Source organism: Neophocaena asiaeorientalis, unplaced genomic scaffold, assembly GCF_003031525.2.
Source record: "Neophocaena asiaeorientalis asiaeorientalis breed wild unplaced genomic scaffold, Neophocaena_asiaeorientalis_V1.1 scaffold78, whole genome shotgun sequence".
Lineage (NCBI taxonomy): Eukaryota > Metazoa > Chordata > Mammalia > Artiodactyla > Phocoenidae > Neophocaena > Neophocaena asiaeorientalis.
Genome location: NW_020175018.1, coordinates 10,798,756 through 10,822,366, shown reverse-complemented (window position 1 = coordinate 10,822,366; position 23,611 = coordinate 10,798,756). Strand labels below are relative to the sequence as shown.

At 36.7% G+C, this 23,611-nt stretch overlaps 1 protein-coding gene across 5 annotated transcripts in view; it reads right to left on the bottom strand.

The window, feature by feature from the left end:
• PBX3 (PBX homeobox 3) overlaps positions 1-23,605 on the bottom strand; it is a 221,688-nt gene extending 198,083 nt beyond the window's left edge. For 3 of the 5 annotated variants that reach the window (XR_003005617.1, XM_024762594.1, XM_024762595.1), the window contains exons 1-2: positions 23,381-23,604; positions 22,365-22,438 (exon numbers count right to left, since the gene is read on the bottom strand). Coding sequence is in view for 4 of the 5 variants with exons in the window: in XM_024762594.1 (XP_024618362.1) it covers positions 22,365-22,438; positions 23,381-23,580 (274 nt within the window). In the remaining variant the exon portion in view is untranslated. Of the gene's footprint in view, positions 1-22,364; positions 22,439-22,695; positions 22,831-23,380 lie in introns of those variants that run through there. The other 2 variants (XM_024762598.1, XM_024762597.1) reach the window with 2 other exon arrangements.
• Between the last annotated feature and the right edge of the window lie 6 nt (positions 23,606-23,611).

Genomic DNA, 23,611 nt, shown 5'->3' with positions numbered 1-23,611 from the left:
AGACTTGCCCAAGAGGTGGTTTTTTTTTTTTTTTTTTTTTTGTCAGTAGTTGATGTTGCTAATGTTGTCAAATATTTCCAAAATACATAGTCTCTGGGGTATTTTTTCCTTAAATATTGCCACAATAGCAGCTCTTCCACCTACCAAGTTTGATTTGCCTGAACACAAAATGGCTTCACAGAAGCCCTCTCTCCTTTTTAAGGATCGCAACAGTACTTTCCTAGGATTTACTGAGTCCCTCCAACTAGCTTCTTTTTTTCTTTTTTTTTTAACTAAAAGGATTTTAATACTGTATTAGACCGAATATGAGCACCTGAGTTTGGGAGAGATTTTTTCCCTTACTAAATAGTACTCCTTCTTTATAGAATGTTAGAAGGAAGATCAGAAAATACCTTAAGGTAATATAGTAAGTTTTTTTTTTTCATTGAAAAGAAAAAAATTAATACTTTTAAAAGCCTAAACACTGTTTTGCCCTTCAAAAAAAAATTACAGCTCTCTTGTCAAAATATAATTTATGGGGCTAAGAGAACCACAAAACCAACATTATTTTTGTTCGGATCCACTTTTTACTTTGGAGATCTTTCAATAGTTCATACTACACATAGCAATATCTGGGCATACCACTGGCAGATTCTCCAATCTACAGGCCTAGGTTTATTTCTGAACTCAAATTCTCCTTCTCTACTAAAGAGAATAAAGACTTCTCAGAAATATGTTAAATACCTTGCAATGTTCATTTCCCTACATTTCAAATTCCTTCTTCCCTGACATTTAAAATCCACTTGCTCCTAGAAGCCTTCTCCATCAACAAGTCCCCTCTATTTCCTCTTCTATACATTCCATCTTTCAATACTGTGAAAACAACATTAACGCTTAACCTATGTGATGGCAATAAGCACAAATTATACCAATTTGATTAAACAGGCCACTTCTGCTTTTAAAAACACTTCTAGTTAAATATTAAAGCTGAACAAGACCTCGGAAATCACACAGCCCAACTCTCATAATTTGTAAATAATCACTCTGTCCCTTGCTCAGGAACCCCAAGAAGCTTAGGCTAGATCTGTGTGGAAAACTGTGACTCAACCAATGTGCATCTACTGGCCTGTCCTTTTTGCTTTTATGTGTGCAGTCAAGACTGAATATAGGGTCCACTTTCTAAGGGCAAAAACTGTCTTACCTTTGAAGAATATTCAACAGAACATCATGCTTGTATAGGCACTTAATAAATCCTCCCAGAGGACCACGATAATGACTTAAGGATGTATTCTGCTGCCTTCAGGAGTAGCAAACTAAAAACCTCTTTCTTTTCAGATAATCTTTCCATACAGATATTTTCAGTGAAGATAAAATAATGGACTTGGGGCAAGTTATATTTTATCTGTGGTTCACTTTACATAGACTTGCAATTCTCAAAAGGTAACCCGTGAACCCCTGTGATTTGCTGAGAGCCTCTCAGAGGTCCACAAATTCTAAATTATTTTTACAATACTTAGAGATCACTGTCCTTTTTCACTGTGTTGACATTTGCACTGATGCAAGGCAGTGGAACCAAACTGTACTAGCAGTCATTGTATTCTTCATCACCAGGCACTGCAGCTTAAAAAAAAAGTCAGTTTCACTTCAGAATGTCCTTGATGAAACAGTAAAAATTGTCAATTTAATTACACTTCGAGTACATATCTTTTTAATATTCTGTGTGATAAAATAGAAATTATACAGAAAGTACTTCTGCTGCTTACTAAGTATGAAGAAAAGCACTTGTACAATTGAGTTGCAAGCTGAACCAGCAGCTTAAGAAAAAAAAACAAAGCTGGACAAACTATCATTATTTCAACTTAGATATCTGGCAGACATTTTTTGGAAAATGAACTAAGTAAAACTGCTACCTCAAAGAAAACAACTACAGTCTTGGTGCCAATGATAAAATTCAAGCTTTGGTGAAAAAATTAGAATTTTGAAACATGTGTGTCACCACTGTGTGACACCTTCCGAGTACTTAAAAACTTTTCTGATGAGTTTGGTGGTAATATTAACAAATGTAATTTTTTGATCTTGTGTAGTGAAATGTGTTAACATTTAAGTGGAAGGTATGTATAACTCAGTGAACCAGTATTTTCCAAATGGCCAAGGTATGTTTCAAAATCATGCATGGGTAGAAGAACCATTCAAAGTACAAAGTAGATCAAAAGATTTTAGCAAAACAGAGTAGAAAAGTTTACTGATATGTCTTCAGATTCCACATTTGAACTAACCTTTAAGAAACTAACACTTGTCTATTTTTAACACTATTTCTGCTTTGACTACCATTTGCTGAATGTGTATTAAGTATATTAATAGTGTACTAAAAAAAAGAAAAGGAACTACCACTTGTCAAGTTTTGGTGTACTATCAGAAAGAATATCCACAATGATCTGAATAGGCTAGTAAAATACTCTTCCCTTTTCCAATTATCTGTGTGAGGTCAGATACCCCAGGAGCAAGTACACAAGACCCTAAAATATTCTCTTCATAAGTCTTCATATAGGAAAGTTTAACATATTAAATGCAGTTTCCTACTCAAGATCATCTACTTTATTTATTATGAGAATTGTATGTATTTTAGAGAAATTCCAGCATGTGGCAAAACTTGAATCCCTATAGAGCACCAGGGAGCAAAAGAGTTGCCAATAAGACAAATTCCCTGCCCTACAAGGAGCTTATCCTACACCTAGATTGTAAAACAATACAAGTCAACATATACTAATTGCCAAACAAGTCCTTCAACAACTCACGTCAGATTTCCTTCTTCTCCTTTTTTCTTCCCTGTCCTTTTTTTTCTAGGTCTACCAGCACTTGTATCTCATTGCTAGCTGGCTCTTCCCTTTCATGCAATTATTTTATTCCATTTTCCCGATTCTTTCACTTGAATACAGCCAAACATTCAATAGACTCAGAAATCATTGATACTCTGAGTAGTTTGTAGAACTACTGGTAAGAAAATAAATCCATTAGGGTTCCAAGAAGAAAGTGGTCTGACGTTACAAATTAGGACACAATATGGTTTTTAAAAAAATCTGCCTCTACAAAAGTGGCTCTTAAACTTAAGGCCATGGCCTCCATGAAGGGTCCATGAACAATTTTCAAGGTGTCTATAAACTCCTTGGACTTGTATTCCAACTTCTGTGAGTACATGTATTTTTCTAGGAAGTGGGCAGTGGATCCATTGCTTTCATCACATTCACAAAGGCAGCTATAACCAAAAAGGATTAAAAATTCCCTGCTCTACAGCCTTCTGGAGTACCACACGTGTAGAGACTTGTGAAAGGCGATTATGAACTGACTTATTAACTATTAGATGAAAGAAATTACAGATATTTTAATCATATGACTTTTTAAGAATAAGGACAAAATAGGAATAAAATTTTCATCAGTCAAATAGTCATAAGTCTTCCATGTCTTAATGATTTTCATGAAACAAAATATTTGACAATTAGTTTATATTACTAACAAATGAGATTTAGACATATACCTCAGCTACAGAGCTACTATCTAACTCAAGATTTCACCAAATTCACTGGTCACTTGAAATGGTCTTTTGGTAGAAATGAGAAAATCCATGACAAAATTACTTCCAATGGCCTTTCATTTCAAATATTTAGGGTTTTGTTCTTTAACAGTTTCAAATTGCTCTAAGAGTTACAGTCAACAAAGCAAATGAATACCAAATATGATTTCCCAGGTTTTTCCACCTGATGAGAAGCAGCAGATCAGTGGCTGGTTCAAAATAGGAAGTAAATAGCTCAACAATGACTAGTGCAGATAAGTTATGGAATTAAAACTAAGTCCAAAAGGACAAAAAACTATCACAATTAAGTCAATGATACCTTACTATATTGTGTTCCCCCCATCATGCTAAATTTAAAACTAGCACGTCATTTCAATAACTCATATTCATAGTACTTTTTTATTTAACTAATCTTAAGTTAATCTTTGTCCTAGTCAAATACATGTGACCAATCTGTCACCTTTGAAGATAATTATTTAATTTACCATTAACTTAAACAAGGATCTCTGTACCTTATAGATAGAAAACTCAGTTATGAAACTGTACAGCCTAAAATGAATATAAATCAATCATTATGACAGAAGAACTTATTTGAGAGTCAAAATGAACAAAATATTCTGTGTCAGCAAAATGTCTCTTGTCAAAATCTACTCTTTTAGATTTCACTGTAATGTACTAAAATAAATGTCCTTCCCAACTCTATAGAAGAACAAGTCTTAAATCATCTTAATTCAAAACTACTTATTTGGAAACACACAAATATATCCCAGCCATGAAACAGATTATGTATTAACATAACTAACTTTAAAGTAAAAACTTCATTCAACTCCAAGCATGTTAACAAGAGTTTCACCACAGATTTTTCTCTTTTTAGCATAAACATTATTATTAATGATAATAATGGGAGAAGTAAAACATATAAATAACTTTTTTTTTTTTTTTTTGCGGTACGCGGGCCTCTCACTGTTGTGGCCTCTCCCGTTGCGGAGCACAGGCTCCGGACGCGCAGGCTCAGCGGCCATGGCTCACGGGCCCAGCCGTTCCGTGGCATGTGGGATCTTCCCGACCAGGGCACGAACCCGTGTCCCCTTCATCGGCAGGCGGACTCTCAACCACTGCGCCACCAGGGAAGCCCCTATAAATAACTTTTACATATAATTTGCATATAAATTACTTAAGATCCAGGTAAGCAGCTGTGACAGTTTTCTTATATTGTATATAGCTGTTACAGTTAAGATAAATTTCTATATAAAGGAGTAGAAGAATGCAATATCACGTTTAATATATTCAGCAGATAGACATCAGATAATGTGTGAAGGCATATACTTATTTAATTAAAAATAAGTTACTGAGCATGTTCTCTTTGAAAAGAGAGGGAAAAAAAAAAAAAAAGACAGACCTGACCTCTAGGAACTTCCTGTCTCCTAGAGAATGGAAACAAAGGAAAATACCATCCTTCCATTCCTAAATTAATCTTTGTAGCATACCACCATCAGTACTAACTTAGCCCAATTCTACCCAATGATGAACTTTAAAGACACTGAAAACATTAAGATTTTCAAATTATAATAAGAATAAGCCCTTCTCAGTGGAGATAAGTAAAATCTCCCAGTATTTGCCCCATTAGGTCAGAATTTAATACTCCTTCCTACATCTAAACAATCTTACAACCTAGATAGATCGTTCTCTTTTTCTCATAACTGTTACCTCAATCATCTCTAGATTTATGACTTTGCACAACCCACATGTATTACTTGGAAATTTAAAAGTGAATAAACAAACAAAAAAAAGCAGAGATAATTAGGAATGACAGCACTGGTCCCAAGTTTTAAAGACTAAACATATTTTTCAGTTGTCTAAGAATGTGCCTCTAAAAGATTTGTAATAACACACTAACAATAAAAATGCTTAAATGTAAGAATAAAATCTGATGTTATTTGTACCTATTTCCCTTCAGTTTGTTTTCTACCCTTAAATAATGTGTGATCTCAGTTCACCAGTGGCCATACTATACTATCGAATATCAGGGAGTGTGTGGTGTTTTAAATTTTATTAAGAATTTCTTTAAAATACAAACAACTTTAAATGATGCCGTTTATGACAACTTGTGATCAGGTTCAATGTCTATAAATAATGTTTCTGGAGCCGCCATAAAAAATGTTATTATAGGATTTTCAATTTAGAAATAAGGCTGTTTTATTTTATTTTATTGATTGGATTTTTAGAGTTAAAAACTCTGTGGCCTTCACAGTAACTGTCAAGGATCCCAAATCTAGGAAACTAGGGAGGGGTATCTAGAACTACCAGTGCAAAGAGAGAAATAGTGATTTTTCTGAATTTCTTTTTGAACTATAATTATATCCTAATGTATAAAGTTCTAAAACAAAATATAAAAACAGGCCTAAGTCTACTGTAACTGTCCCTGAAAAACAAACCTCTGCAAATAATCAGCAAAGGCAGCTCAAAGCAATGATCTAAAACTCTAATATCCTAAGGTTCCAAGAATCATTTCAGATCTTAAAATAAAAGCTTTACCTGTGAAAAATGTACACTGTATTTCTAACTAAAAACTGAAACTTTTTGCAAATCAATATTTTTCTTATAGCATGTAGTTTCCCCCAAAAGGCGATAAACTCTTTATTCTTGTTTTGTGCCTCAAGACATAATCTGCTTTTATCCTTTAGCAAAATATGAACCAGCTACTAGGCTGACAATGCCAAGAACCATGACAAAATGGATTATTAATGAGAAACTGAACTCCAGAACTCTATTAATTTATGTCTTCCTGTCGGATCCAAAAGATATATCAGCCTTCTCACTCAAAAGAAAAAAATGCCAACACTGTACTTTGTTTTAAAGTTCTCCACAGATGAAGAATTCATTATCCAAAGTACAGTTCTGTTATTTCAGGCTTTCTTGTAGAATAAAGAATCTTTATCAAATGGCTAAGAAAGCTGCTGACAAGTGCAAGTACCTTGCAAAATATATTTACGTCAAACATTCACTGAGAGAAACCGGAGGAGGGGCAGAAAAAAGGTGAAAGCCCCGGCAACATTCCTGTCCCCATCCTGTCCTAGCAGTCTTTAGAAAACTAAGCCCTTTTGATTCGTTACAAAATGGTAAGCAGCATTAATACAACTGCATGTTTGTGGGCTTTTTTAATTCCTAATTACACTAATTATTCTGACATGAAGGGAAATGATCTAACATGTGAAGAGAAGAATGTGTGATTTCTTTATGCATAATCAACAATGTTTAAGTGACATAAAATATCCTTTTAAGCTTTCATAAAAAAAAATCTAATCTATGCTTATCATAATATTTATGGAATAAAAAAAACAGAGAGGAAAAACTGCTATAATGTACTCTGTGTGACCTCTGCTTTCTACAGAGAATGAAAACAGCCTTTTGCTTTTCAATCCCCATCAAAGTGGAGTAAAAGGAGGGACAGCGTTCCCGTGCTCACTGCCATTAATCATTGCTTTCTTCAAGCAAGTGCGTATTAATTTCTGTCATCCCAAACATCATCGAGTATTGTTACAGCACCGTTCACTCCTCATTCACCACCAGTTGTTACCAGTTTCCCTACACTGAGCAGAGACAGGGTGAATCGTGTGGATTTCAGTGTTAGAGGCCTTTATCCCTGGGGTGCTGACACCAATTAAGCCATTTCAAGAAGAAATGAGAACAGGCCCAACCCTTCCATGTAACAAGAGCTTGCACCTAGCTTTGGCAGGTTGCCATTTTCTCTGGCTTCACACTATAGAAATACTCTTCCCCACATCCTTTTGAATGATTCAGGCTGTTTACATGTACTCCGTAACAATATCTTTTTGTTCATTTCTTCAAGTTCAAACTTAGCGCCCAACATAACCTAACACAAAACATATGGATAATCTAGGTGGTAAACTGGAAAGATGAATGCTATTATCTACAGAATCATTAAATTCAGGTTAGGAAATAAAAGCATATACTCCCTTTAATCCTGTGACAAATTTTTAAGGCATTTCAAACAAAAATTAGAGAGATTGTGGAAGCTACTGCTTTTCTCAAACTGCTTTAATTGAAGATAAAACATTTTATTCCATTCGCTCAATTTTAACACTGCATTTGCTGAGAGAATTCATATACACAGGAATATAAACCAGATACTTCTAGTATTAATGGCAAAGTTTCTGTCCAGTTTAAAGAAGCTCATTATCAACACTGTACTGATATTTGCTTTCTTTCAGAGTCCTTAGGCACTAAAGGCCATGCTTTGTAGAAGGTTACCTCCAAGCCCAAAAAAAAAATCTGCTCAAGTGAATTTAATTAATATAATTTTGCATCACTAAATAAATATAGCGATCCATCAAACTCTTTCACAATATTGTTGATTTTTTTGACCGCCTTAGATCTAATCATTCTCCTTGTTTTAGACATTTACATCTGCTTTTAAGTTTTTATGGTTGCCTGTTGGCAGGCAGCAAAGTGGAGCTGTCGATGCTACTGCAGAATAATGCAAGGTTTGTTATGAATTAAATATTAGAAACCTTAACACAGCGGCCAATAAGAATTATTTGCCTTATTAAAGCAGCAGAAGACGCTGATTAAATTTTCATTGCATTGCAGTCTTTTTCCCATTTCTGCTTTCAATTCATCATTCTAATGTATGAAAGGCTCACCGAATAATGGCAGGGGGACTTAATTTCTAGAATGCAAATATAGCAAAGAAAATACCATAAATACCCTCCCAGAAAACATTAAACAGTCAGTTCTAATTAAGTGAATACTAACTAAGTAAATATTCTCTTAAAGGGAAAAAAATAATTCAAACGCCAAGAATTCAAGAAGGAAAGCACAATTACCTATATTACAAATATATACAAAAAGACACTGTAAGAGATCTGTATTTTTTTGGAAACTGCACTTCGTAAAATCAGTTAACTCCTTTGCAGGTCTTGGAGCACTCTAAAAAGAGAATACAGTTATAGTTGTACTCAGCTTTGCATAGTTTCTCAAAATTTACTAATTTTTACAAGAAAAAAAATGACAAGAAGGGTAATAAAACAAAGTGTGTAAAGTAACGTTCAGCCAGAATGGCAACTAACATTTCTGAATTCCTACATTATGTTTTAAATTTACAACGTTTAGTGTTGCAAATATATTTAGGGAATAAAATGCCCCTGCAAAAATACTGTAATCGTATGTCCTATACTGAAGGTTGTTCATGTTTCTGCCTTAATGTGAGGAAGAAAATGAACTTCAAGTATCCATTTCCCCTGGAGAAAATCTCTTCCTTGAAACTCTGCAACTAATGAAATGGGGATCTATAAATAGCAGCATCATTACCATGAGAGCCTCTGCAAGGTACCAGTCTCTGCAGCTGACCCTCTTTATACTAATAACTACCAGACTTCAGTCTCATTCCTCTGTAGGGTGATCAATATTGGGACAGTTAAAAATGTGATGGAAATTTAACCCACAGAAATGGTATTTACTTATCAAGTCTCTGAAAAACATGCAATGCTGCCTATACTTATTACCTTTCTGTCTAGAATTTACTCAAAAGGTGGTTTTGGGTTATTGTTTTGGCTTTTAATTTTTTTTCTTAACTGAGATGAGTGTGGCTCTGTAGCTTTTTCTCTAACGTTATAGAGACGTGTATCATGACAAGACAAAAGCCATAATACACCTGAAATGCTCCCTGCTGAATCGCTCTCAATGAACCTCATTAAAATGGTTACTCTATTCCAAATATTACCCACTGAAGCACTACTGTAGTAAACTCTTGCTTGAATTGTTGAATACAGTGATGGGTAAAAATCAGTGAGCATTTAATCAGTAAATGTAATGATTTGGAATGATGTTTTACTCTTACTCAAAATACAATATTTTCAAATGCGATAAATCACTCTAAAAAGTTAACCAATATTTAATATCTTCATTGGCTGTAAATTAGACCATAATAAAGAATGTAGCTAAAGGTTCTAGATAAAAAAAGAAACTATTTATTAGATCTCTGTAAAACACACTATTGCTATGTATAATTTATTGGCACTGAGATATTTATATTGCACTTCATTAATGGTAAATATTCAGTTACATTTGCATCTCCTGCATATAAAGAGCTCAATTGTTCACTAATTTCATATCTCTTAAAATAAATATGATAAAACGTTCCAGTGGGTGGATGAGTTTAAAGCCTTTTATTCTTAGTGACAAAATTATTGATGACAACATATCATAAATGGCACTTCCTCCATACACACACGTCACAAGAAAATGTAAAATATTGGTACAGCTGCACATGTAGAACATTTACTTTTTAAATGAAAATATAACATTAAACAGAATGTGGCTTAATCAAGAGAATATATGTGAATTCAAAGGTGACATCAAATTTCACACATGCTTAACTTCATATTCAGCAGACTTGTAGGTTCTATATGCAGAGAAAAATGTAATTAGCCTAATTTAAACACAAAAGACATGGTTCATTTTGGCACAATCAGATACACATGTGCCATCGCGCTATTCACTAATGCTTATGTTTACCAAATTATTGTTACCATCCAATTAAAACTATGAAATAGACCACAGAAATTTAAATATTACTTGGAAAAAATGTTTTTAAAAATATACTGCAGATAGCAAAATCAATTAGAGGTATACAATACGCTATGCTGATTATTATTTTATAAATTCCACAAAGTGAATTTGTCCATGCTTGCAATCCTTCTATTGAATTATTTTCCTCTCCTACACCTAAAAAAGAACTAGGACTGAATACAGATAACAGTATTTACCTGCAATGAACATGTGGAACACAAAAGGAACCCATGTTTAAGAGTCAAATCATTTAAAAAGCCAATAATCCCACTTAAAGCCTCCCAGAACTGAAATTTACAATTTAATAAAAACAGGAAATTTGTATCTGCTTTTTTTTTTTCGTTTTTTACGTGAAAAATATTGAGATGGACTTTAAAATAGAAAGTAAACTTCCAGGGTCCTGAAATTCAGGCACAAAATAATTTCTTTTGTGTTGCCGTCTCATTTCAATGATCCCAATGCTGAACAAACTGCGTGAAATAAACAGTTCGGATAGGTTGGAATGGGAGAGTTGTAGAGTTAAATAAAGCTGATTTGTAAATGGCAGGATACTCGCAGCAACTACGTAGTTCTTGCTCTGAGGCAACTGATGGAGCAGAGCTGCTCAGCGGCACTTGACAACAGCAGTGCTCCCACAATTGTAACCCTCAAATCCAATCAATCGTTGCTCTTTGCATTTCAAGCAGCTCCTGGCTGCCACTGCCTGAAGATAACTATTTTACCACCTCTGTCATGCCTAATTAACAAGTCAGATGTACAATTTAGAAATTTTGCAATTAACCTGCTAAAATATTGCTGGAGGATGCTAATTGTTATGCCAGTTGCCATAAAAGCTCATTTGCATAACTTATGTGTGAAAAACAATTATGAGCCGCGTTCACAGACGCGGTCCACAAACTGCTCCTAGCTACGGATGAGAGGGCCACAAAAACACTTAATTCATTGCCCACAAAATTATGTTCCCCCTTTTCTTAAACAGCATCTGTTTTGTGAAGCTATATTCATAGAAAATCCCCAAATCAACAATTAGAAGCATATGTAAATGTGCGATTACAGTTCTTTTTCTTTCATTGACAACTTCTCCTTTTTTGCTTGCATGAAGAGTAGAGGATGATATGATAAATGCCTCACTGTTCCAATTCCCTTGCACAACAAATAGGAAGTACATTTGGCAGTGCCAGTGAAACTGCCAGCCCACCAGCCAGGAGGAAGCCATTCTCCTCTGCTCTATCTAGTCACTGCAGCACCATCACTAGAGGCCACTTTAACAACAGAGAAGCTAAAGTCAATTGTTTCTTCAGTGAATAGGCTTCTGTTCTCCAGCATATATTTACTGAGGCATTTAGGGAAGATTTTTGCCATTAAACTGAAGTCTGTAAAACATGGTTGTCTACAAATATTTATGCTAGTGCTGACCACAGCTCTGCTGCCACTCAGTGTCACTTTGGACCTGACCACATTTTTTTAAGCTCAGGTTTTGCCATCCTCTTTGAATCACCAATTTCCACTACTTTGTTGGCCCAAGCTGAGAGGTTTCTGCCGCCACCTCTGAAGCAAGGAGAGCCTTGGCTGCCACTCACGCCAGGGCCACGGGCAAATTACTTAACCTCTGAGTGTCAGTTTCCTCATCCACAAACTGTGAATTAAAATGCATACCTTGGAGGTTGCTGCAGATTTAAGAAACATTATGTCATCTGCATTATATGAAGTTTTTCTCAAAAAGAGTATACTAATTTTTAAATCTCCAAGTGTGAATTTTTACTTTAATTTTTTTTTAATGCATGAAAAGCACCTAGCACAATGCCTGGCACACAGATGGTACTGTGTGAATGGTAGTAGTTTTTATTGCTATCATTATTAAATGAATGAAATCTTCTGAAAGGGAGAGCCTTGTCTTTCCAGGTTGCTACATCAAAACTCAGCAAAGTATGACTGCTTAAGGAGAAATAGGTTGAGAATTTCTATGGCTTAGCCATAAATTCTAACATTTAAAGTTGAAAGGAAAAACTTTATGAGAACTTATCCTTTTTCTCACATTACAATGGTTGACAGCTACTTTTTTTAATTGGAAAAATGTTCATATTTCTATAATAATTCACTCCTGTATAGCAGTCAATTACGGACAAACTTTAAACTCCCAATTTTCGAGTTAAAATAAAGCATACACATTGATTATAGTTTGGTTCTAGAAAGGACTATTAGATATCCAGCCAATACTTCGTAAATTAGAAATTTTAAAGTGACATCATAATCATGGTAATTAAAAAATAATGATAATCGGTCAAAAAAGGGATTAATTGGTTTAATGTTAGAAAGTATAATATTATTAGACTGATTATACTAAAAGGAAGAAATATTTTCTTTATTAAACACAAAAAAGTCATAAATTCAGGTAAATCAAAACTTAGTTCATATAACACATTGATGGAATATAACTTATGTTTATAGAGTCCATCATTTTCTGGCATTCCGTTTCTGTACTTGGTCAGAGTCGAAAGGTCAGGAACCATGAAGTCAGTAAGGTCCTAAGGATATCCTCACTATCACATCACTGCTCTAACAAGTGGTGAGCAGGAGGAAATTCAGACAAGTCAAGCACCCACACCCCATACACAGTTAAAAGAATTTCATTTTTTTCCTCTACTGATTCCAAAGAAGAAGTATGACGAGAAAAACTGGAGGGTTCTCATTTATTTGAATAACAAGTGAAAATCTAAAAATACCTTCACTGGACGTTATTACCAACTATATCAGTGGGTTTTATAGTGACAGCCCTGTGCTATAATTTCTGAGAAAACCTCAACATAAAGCTCCATAAACCCAACCATTCCTGTAATGTATCGCCTTATCTAGCACACAATCATTTCAAACACAACTTTTCATGTTAGTATAATTTGTTCAAAAATGGTAATAAATACATCCTCGAAGCCAGAGAAATCATTGCACAATCTATTGTAACTTGTTCTTACCAGAACTGACAGTTAATCCTCGACCCAAGATCCAATGTAGAATATTCCAATATCACTTGGTTTAATTAAAGATATTCATTATACACATATCTTTTAATGGACCAACACTCCGAATCAACATTATAAATAATCTGGGCCAACTGCAGAGTAATGTCTGTGAACAATTATCACAAAACTAAAACATGGATGGCTGTCGGTCGGTGGCAGAGTTCTTGCTTTCACAATAAATATAAAATCAATTTCCTGTTCTAGTTCCTATTCCAAGTTGAAAATGATATATCTGACTATGAATTCCAACTACCTTCATCCTTAGGGTTTGTTTTGTTTTGTTTTGTTTTTAAAGAAGAGAGGAGAAAAGAAAGAAACTTATGAGACCACCTAAGTCAATTCTTCCTCATTTGAGGGCACTTGGATAGTAAAGGTTTCTACATAATGTGCACATATGAGCTTGCCATTTCACATATATATATATATTTCTTTAAATGCTGTGATTTCCCCCATCAAACGCCACTCAAGTATTTCAAAAGTCCCTCCCATAATTCCACTATAAATTCCTATTTACAAAGGCTCAGTACATCTGAAAGCTAGTAGTAACTTTTCATTTAAAAAATAATAATATGCAGTTTCAAAAGCTTTTTGTTCCCATTTCAATCAAAAATAACTTCAGGGCTTCCCTGGTGGCGCAGTGGTTGAGAGTCCACCTGCCGATGCAGGGGACACGGGTTCGTGCCCCGGTCTGGGAAGATCCCACATGCCGCGGAGCGGCTGGGCCCGTGAGCCATGGCTGCTGAGCCTGCGCGTCCGGAGCCTGTGCTCCGCAACGGGAGAGGCCACAGCGGTGAGAGGCCCGCGTACCGCAAGAAGAAAAAAAAAGGAAAAATAACTTCATATGTTTCAAATGAAATTTTGCAAGTAATCAGAGACTAATGAAGACTCATTGATTTAACTAGTTAAGGGAGTCTGAGAAGGGAATGACAATTTAAAGCAACCAAGTATTTCATTTAGAAGAGCAGCTAATGTGTAGGTACACTAAGTCCTCTTCACTAAGAAATACAGTCAGCACTCTTGTCTCAGGAGAGACTCTCATCCCCCTCTGTGTGCACATTCCTGACTCCCACTAACATTAACAAGCACCATACATGCACTCGGAGGAGATGCCAGCCTTGGTAGTATGTATGCATGGCAGCTGTGGTGACTAAATAATCCATACGGCTCTGAAGAGGAGTTATGGTTTGTTGGGTCTAGAGGCACAGCTACAGTGGTGGAATTCAGACGCTAGAAGCAAGCCTCAATCTGAATGCTTGATCCAAACCCTCTCCTGTCTAACCATACCTCAGACTGTAGTTAAGCCTGGGTCTGGAAATTCTATCCCTAGCATGGTTTATACAGGTAGAAGTTCCATATTTGAGGAAACCTTAATTTTTTCACAGGCCCAGAGTTCTGTCCTCCTCCCCATCCACCACTCCTAACCCAGCATTCACTCATGCATTTCCCCACAATATATAGGAAATCACATAGTAGTTTTATAGAGAGAAAATCAAAGGCCTGGCTTAAACCGCAAAAGCAAAATCAGAATCAAGTATGAAACTCCATCTTCAACATGAAAATCAAATAATATAGTAATCTTAACACAAGAGATATATGCTGAAATGTAAATTCCACAGGTTGTGTAAAGGGCAGAATTTAAAAGTAATTCTAATTCTTCCCAGCAATTAGAATTAGGTACTTAAGTCAGAGTCTTAATGCTCATTTAATATAGTTTCCTGAAGCCCCATTCAACAACTTCTTCATCCTTTCCAATGAAGAAAATATTCTTATGAAGTTCAGTTTATACTGAAGACATGGGTGCATAAGCACACATACAAGTTTACACTTCTGAAAAGAAGTGATAACAGTTCACTAGCCATTCTGCTGAAATTGGGCTTTAGAAAAAAAAGACTAGATGACACAAAGTTCTTAGTATACTTTCATATATAGAGAACACAATGAAAACTTCGTATTTGTTATCCCCAGTTAGGTCAGTTAATATGCAGAAAAATACTTTAATATTACATCTAAATAATCATGGAGGGGAAATCCACCAATGTTCTAGAAGCTTCTAGAGACCTTTCAATCAATTTTATTTATATGCAAAACCAAGAGAAACTTAAAAAAAAAAAAAAAACACACAAAGCTCCTCCTGATGCTAAAGCTCTCAATTTACTGACAGGCAAATGGCTTCATGCTGCCACTTAATCTCATTTCTTGCATAATGCCCTCTAATTAGCATATCAAAGTGAATTAATACTTCTAGGGCATTAGCAATGGGGAAATCTGCTCCAGGCTCACAATAGCAGTTAAGAGAGAGCCAAGAAATCCTCAAAAACACCACAAACCACTTTGCATTGCAAAACTGTTCAATTTAGTTATCCTCTCTCTCTAAACACTTTTACCGCACACTGTTTTACTACTGTTCACCAAACAAAATGATAATTGCCGAAGTTACCAGCATCTGTAATGCCTGCTTAGAATCTTAATTTAGATTATGTTGCAGATAATTTCTATATGCAACCATTTGTTCTAGTATAAATGTTAATATAGAAACAGAGAAAATGTTGACATTCTCAGTTAATTTGAGTTTGAAATACATTTTTATGGGATTTTTAAATTTATTAATTTTTTAATGTAAAAAGCCACCTGCTGGACTGTGATGCATAAGAAATATGCTTTGAAAACTGATGTATCACATAAAACAAAACAAAACAAAAAATCATTTTGCCATAACATATGTTGAGTCTCCCAAATAATGGTTTAAACATTGTGAGGAAACAACGGCATTAAAAGGATACATTGTATACCAAGTTCTCATTAATATGATCACACAAAAAGGGTTATTGTTCAAAACAGCTTAACATTTGTAAAGCACTTAAATTGAAGAAAACAAGTACAAAACTTTTAACAATGATTTTTATCCATAATTACTTTTAAATGTTTTCAGTCCAAATGAGTTACTATCACGTAGATATAGTCAGTTAAAAAAAAAAAAGGCTATGTCAATTCAACTTAACACATCCTATCACACCAATTTTTTTTTACTAGACATACACTCAAATTTAGTACCAAAGCAAACTACTGTTACTATCAAAAACTACAAACATCTTATATTTATGGAATATGCCTATTTTAAAAATAACAATAAAGAAGAGATTCTGGTTACTATTCTGCCTACAAAGGGGGTAATTAGAATCAAGTGTTGAAGATTAATGAAATTTATTTTCAAATATGTTCTGTGTCTAAACGTATATAAAAAGATGGGGTTTCTTCCAGAGGCTCATTCAAGCATTTCCTGCTAATTTATTTGCTAAATATAATACTATCACATAGCTGTGGATAGCAATTTGTGTGTTTGATTAACTTCTATAACTTTGTAAAAAATCTTTTAGCCAGATCTAAAAAACTTTGACCAATTCACACTACATAGTGATATAAATTATTTACTCTCTTCATACGTAAAGACTCAAATGGCCTACTGAAGTAGAGCAAATGCTTGAAAAGGTCAACATGGGAGGGGGGTGTGCAAGCTTTGTTAGTTACTACCTAAATCATGCTGATCACACTGATAAATGGCTAAAACACAAGACTGCTGAGAAAACAAATAAAACATAATTCTCATAGTGTCAATGCTGAAGTAATAAATACCTAAAGTTGTTCACGTGTACATAGAGGAAAAATAATATAAAAATCCTTATTTAACTTGATGTGTTTGGTGCTGATGCGTTAAGTATTTATTCTGAATAGATACCTCAGTGGTATGAGTACAAAATAAAGCGATGACTGATTTAGGGTGTGGTTCATGAAATGTGGTTTTCATTCTTCATAGCCATACTTCATGGAACTTCATCCTACACAATGCCACCATAGACTATCAAAATATACATAATTCAAATAAAACATTAAACTTAAATGTCTTGGAAGTAGCCATTTACAAAATTTGTAAACAGAAATCTAAAAGTATAAGCAAAATTAATTAAAAGGAAAAGGATCCTAACATGAAAGATATACACACATATATCTTATGAAAGCCAGTGAACCAATGTGTTCTTTGAGGCAAGGCAAGGCTTCCTTTGCCACTGTATTAATATACTTCTGATTCAGAATAAAGTTATGTAAATTAGTATAATAAAATAACATAGTAAAGTCCCAAATAAAAACCAGAACTACACAAATCTATAATAAAATGAAGTCCACTAAAACTGAGGCATGAAAGAATTACTTGCACAGATCAAGTTAGTATTGACAATAGGGTTCAATATCCTTTTACTGGGGAAAAAAAAAAAAGGGTTGGAAGACAGGTCCATACTTTAAAGATAATACCTGCTTGATACCTTAGATCATGAAGTTCCAAACCAGTAGAGAAGTAAGATTTTTTTTTTCTAAGTTGTCTATGAACGTATTACATGTATTGTCTTCTAAGGATGGGAGAGGAAGAGTAAAGAAAGTTAGAAAAACATCACTCTTTTACATCCTCCCTCAAAATTTCCTTAAAAAGCTCCAGTAAGTTAAACAAATCCATAAAAATAGAAAACAAAAAATATTCTTAAACTGCTCTGAGGAAAAATTTGTAATAAAGCAATACAATTTATGACATTTCCAAGATAAACTTTGTATTTTTTCCCATTAAAGCATTTAATATTTCCAGTGTAAACAAGCCATAATGCCTAAAACTGATATGAAATTTACATCGTTAAAGGTCCATTAAAATTTGCTTCAAAATAATTTTGAAAGGGTGGGAGTTACAGAGAACACAAGATTGGCCAAGTGTTGCTAACTGCTGAAGGTGGGCAATGAGTTCATGGGGATTCAAGTTTCTCTTCTCTATGTATATTTTACATTTGAAGTTGTTCATAATAGAAAGTTTTTTAAAACTAGAAAATAAGTTCACAAAAATGAATCATGTATGGAACAGTGCATTTGTTTTTAAAACTTTGGAACAAATAATGATAACTATATTGGAAGTATCTCAAGAGCAAATTAAAAGAATGTACGCAACATATATAACATTTAGACTCACATATAACAGTTTTCACCTTTCTTGTTAAATTTTCACTTGATGGAATATTTGGGTTTTATACACTGGGAATTGAAGAATTACATGGCACTGAAGAAGAAAAATGAACAAATTTTTATATTGAAGCATTAAAATAAAACAGACCAGAAAGACACCATGAGTCTCTAAACCTTTAGAGTCAGAATTAAATAGAGAGGTGTTGACTGAGAGTACTTGCCTTACCCCTGTGAAAGCTAGTCACACTTACAGCAGTAAAGATAAAAGGTTTAATCATATATATCATATTCTAAGTGCATATAAAAACTCACAAGCTACCTTCTTGATCCAGTTTTGATATGTAAAATCCTTATGACTCTTTCTAGGGAGGGTTCCTTTAAAAGGAAAGCATTTTTAATAGTAATTTCCTTCTTCTCCTTAAACATAAAAAATACTTCAACCAGTCCAACCAGGCAAGCAGGCCTTTCTCTTCCCCTGCGGACACCTCCTGCAGTAGAGAAGTTCATTAAGTTTTATGATCTTCCCAAGTCAGTCCTGCTTATAAGCCTCACAAAGGCCACAAATCTGGCAAACCATCATGTATGCCATTAGACATTACTAGTAAATGAATGCTATTTAGGGTTTGTGGTGGCAATAAATCAGAGTTTGGTTGGCAGCTATCAATGTGGAGTATTTTAACCTACCGTTTAGAAAGGAAAAGGTTATGTTGATTTTTTTTTTTAATACACAACGTTTTTTAACAATATGACTCAGATTATATACTGTTGAACTTTCATTTTAAATTTTTTTAAATACATTTTTTTCTCAAAAAGAGCCATTTCCTTCATTCAAACTCTCATAATTAAGGGCTTTGGAAAGAAGACAGATTTATGAGGATGGAATCCTCTCACAAAGTACTTCAACAATCAAGATTAAGGTGGCCAGAAAGATGTGAGGGAATGCCCCCAAAGAAGTATGTAGATGAGGAGACCTCATAGCATCACGGATATTTAATGATAGATAGATGGTAAAATATGGCTAAAATAAAAGAGAGAGAGAAAGAAATCTTAACATATCAACAATTACCTCACTGGTTGCTTACTTAGTTTAAAATGGACAAATATCTTGTTTTAAAGCCTGTAACTTTCAGATGCTTTCAAAATGCATAAAAACCAAAATTCAACAATGACAGATATTTCTGCCCCAAAATAACTGTATGATAAATTTTATGAAAGAACACATTTTCAAGAAAAAGCAAGCATCTCATAGTATACTTTTCCTACCTCTGAACAAGAAAAAAATATAATTGTGGTAGATTACTCATTTATATGTCAGAAGGGAAAACACCTTTTCTTATTTGGTAGGAGGGAAAAAAGACGTTTTCCAAACTAAATCCCTCATGTGCATCAGAACTTGCAGTGCTCACTGCCTGATCAGAAACCTCAAAATCTACTGGGCAGATCTACAAATACGTGGATTTTTTTTTAATGATTCTGTCTTATTTTAGAAAAAGCATAACTGAAATGACATTATCCACTGAAAGGACAGCTTTACCCCCCATCTCCCCACTAGTCAACCCCTTACCCCTCTATTGTGCAGGACAGAGTCATCACGTAATGTTCCCAGTTTCTATTACAAATGACTAGGTAAACTTTCTCTAGGTTATAGAGAATTAATCTTTGGATACTATGTTATTAGATTTAATAAAATGATTTTTTAAAAAGCATTATGCAATATACATTATATCCTACAATGCTTATTTTATAAGTTCACTGTTTCCAAAGCATGACTGTGGGAACAGATTGGGGGTGGGGGGGGAGGCCTGGAATTTGCTGTCCCAGTTTCTTTGCTTCGGTAACACTAATGTCTACACAGCTGTTTTATTTCAAATCAAGGATTCTGAGCCCAGCGTCCCTGTCTCCTTCTAAGACTAGTTTTGGAGTGAGGTGGAGCTATGGGTAGCAGGGGAGAAAGGAAAGCAGAGAAAGAGCTTCACCCCCATCAATCATTCAGTACTTAAATCCCGTCCCTCTTGAGCTCAGAAAGGCTGGCAGGAAGATGCCTCTGCCCAAGACAGCCGCCTTTACTCTTTGTCGGCTGTTGGCTTTTACAAAAGAGATAACGTGCAAACTTGGATCCGCTGGCCAAAGCACCATAAGAGGATCTAATTTACAAGTTATCACTGAAAGCCTCACAAACAATTTTCAAAACACAAAAATTTCTTTTGTCAGCTACCTCTTGCTTCTTAAACAGCAAGCGCCCTGCCAAAGCTCTCTCTGCCAGTAATCCCAGACTCTGAAAAGGCTTGTTTCTTTTTTGTAACTCACCTTTGACATGAGGTTGACTATACTTTCCTTTCAGAATGGTGTAACTTAAGTCTTGTGCAAATAAGCAACTAGAGGACTTACGCTTCCTAATTGAATTCTGCCTGCTGCTAAACGTCTAAACAAGAAAAGCAGTTTGCTGGGTTTGGTTCTCAAGCTAGCTAGGCCAAAACTTTAAATAGGCAAAATAATAAATACAAATCATGAGGAGGGGGTGAGAGGGGAGGGACATCAATCCCCTCTTCGAGTAACATAAAGCCGTATAAAGTTGAATCAATCTTAATATTCACAACATAGTCAATACCCCAGTGCTTAGCTGTCAGCAGAAACTGAAGTGGAGCCCTGATAGCAAGAAAACCCTTGGACATTAAGCAACATAATTTACTGAGAATTACGTACTTTTAGGCTTCTAAACTAAGAATCTTCAAGATTTAATGCTTGATGTCTCATTTTATAGTCAGATAAAAATTAGCTATGTTTTAAATCACAATGCTTTCTAAAGGTAGCTAAAAATCAACAGAGTAAAAGTTAGTAATTTTAAATGCCTGTGGTTTTCAAAATGTAAAATACATCTTAAAAACAATCACTCAACATTAAGAAACCATGCATACTATGTGAACGAAAAGCAGGAAAAGCACTCTTTAAGGCTCTCAATATTTGTTGTTAATTATGGTTTTAGCATATATTTTAATACACAGCAATAACCCCTCACCTTTTATTGATTACTTTTAGGATCAGAATAGAATTGCAGGGTGAAAAATCTGTTTAAAAGGAGGGCAACTCTCCTACCAACTAACAATTATATACAGTGTGCTATTATTTGTACACTCAGTTTAAACACAATCACATTTAACCTTTTAAATATCTCCACTTAAACACTGCTATAGCCTAGACTTTAACTTTCTCTTCTTTTCTCTTGCCAACTTAAATGGCAACTTTATAATACTGTATACCCAGCATACATACATACACACACACACACACACACACACACACACACACACACAACTTGTTCACCATATACAGGGAAGATAACGCCAAATAGGACCTAAAACATCTAGATTAAATCTCTAATTCCACTTGAGTCGCTACTATCACCTCAAGACTAAAATATCTTCAATTTTAAAAAGTCTAACAAGGAAACTAAGTTGAAATGAATTGTCAGAAATTTGTCTAATATGTATTTGTAGTTTTCATTCCAGCACTTCTGTAAAAGCTGTCTCCTCATATATTCCCTGCCTTGAACACTTCAAAAATTGCTCAACCTGCACCTGTGGACCTTTTTCTACTTCATAAAATATATTAAGTATGCTTACAATGTAATGGCTTTAAACATAAAATTTAATAAAAGTATTAATAGATGTAATAAATACACTGTATATGCCTAAACATATCATTACCCTTCCCGCTTCTTAAAAGTAGTATTCCCAACTAAAACACTAATTCAAACATGCTACTGGGGTCTGTTCAATTGCATCTATTCTTCTATCTGTGGAACCGAAGCTTAAGGCTACGTAAAACAAAGTTCGGAATATGCTTCTCCCCGGGTCTCGGTCCCTGGCATCCAGTCTCCCGTTGCTCCTTTTAAAAACTGACATACAAACAAGGCGAAAGGAGCAGGAAAGGGTGGCAGGCGCTCCCGGCCCTCTCCCCGCCTGCAGCCAGGGGTGGCCGCCTGGGGACTGCGACCCAGACCCGTCCGCATCTACACTTCATTTTACACAAGGAGCGGAATTAAGAAATCGACTCCAGATTTATTGCGGTTTTTTCTCACGATCAAGAGGTGGGAAGGAAAGAATGATCAAAGATGGCGGTGCCCAAAAGCAGCAGCTCTCAACTGGAGAGTCGAAGGAGTAGCTCGGACCCCACCTCGGGGGTCTCCGGGCCCATTGCGGGGCGCAGCGTCTTACCTGTTTTCTCTTTGATCTCACACAGGACGCTGAAGAGAGCGGGTTTCATTCTGTGACAGTTCAGGGCATGTTTCCTTAAAAAACAAATAGCAAAACACAAAGGTATTAGCATCACCTATGGAATAATATGGCGCCTTCCTTTAAGTTAGACCCAATATTTAATTCCGGCCCCCTGTTTTGGAAGGCTCTTTTGAACCACCGCAAGCCAACCGAAACTCAAGTTGACTAGTTAGCGACAGCCGACAACCTCCGGCGGCTAAAGCTCCAGCCCGCACGAAGCGCGACCCATCTGCCTGGCAGTCAGCAGTCTCGGCCACAGCGGGACGCGAACCTGCTCGGGGAGCCGCGATCCGGGGGCAGACGGCGGCGACCCGCGGGAGGCGACGGCGTGGAGGGGCTCCTGCGTCCGCCCTCCGCCGGGGGAGCGGGCGCTGCGCGGGCGACCGGCCGGCTGCGGCCAGCGGGCGGTGACAGCTCGGCAAAGTTTGCGAGGCGGCCCTCCCTTCCCGAGAACTTGGCCGCCCGCGCCCGGACCCGCCGGGGAACCGCCCATCGCCCAGCGCCCAGGCTGGGGCGGCCGCCCGCACGGCGAGGTCGTCCCGCGGCCAAGCGGAGCCGGGCGCTGGGACCCTGGGCCGAGGAGAAAGTTGCACTTCCCTCAAGTGCGGCCCGGGGCCCGCTCGCGGCGGCGTGCACCCGGGTCCAGGCGGGAGGTTTGAATCCGTGCGAGGGGGCCGGGCTGCCAGAGGGCCTGACTAGGGGGGCGGGTGAGAGACACCCACAGAATCCACGCGGTACGAAGTCCGTCCCGCGCCCCGAGAGCAACTTTGCCGACTCCCACCCGCGTCGAGGAACGCCAGGGCAAGTCCCCCCGAGGCCCGGGCCGGCGGCCTGTTTTCGGAGAAAGTTCCCCGCCCCGGGCTGAGGACCCGGCCCGGGCGCCACCCCGGCCCCGACTGTGCCGCGGGCCCGGCTCCCGCACACACACAAAAGATGCTTAATGAGACGACACCAACTTTGCTTGCGCCTCGTCCAAGCTCTGGTCGGTGATGGTCATGATCTGGTGGAGGATGTCGCCGATGTCCTGCTTCCTGCCGTCGCCGTCCGCCCCTTCGTGGCCGTGCGGGGGAGGCGGCAGGGCCATGCCCCCCTGCACCGAGTGGCCCGCCAGGTTCACCCCGGCCAGAGTCTGCAGCATCCTGGATTGATCGTCCATCCCGCCGCGCGCGGGCGGGAGCGGGCGGCGG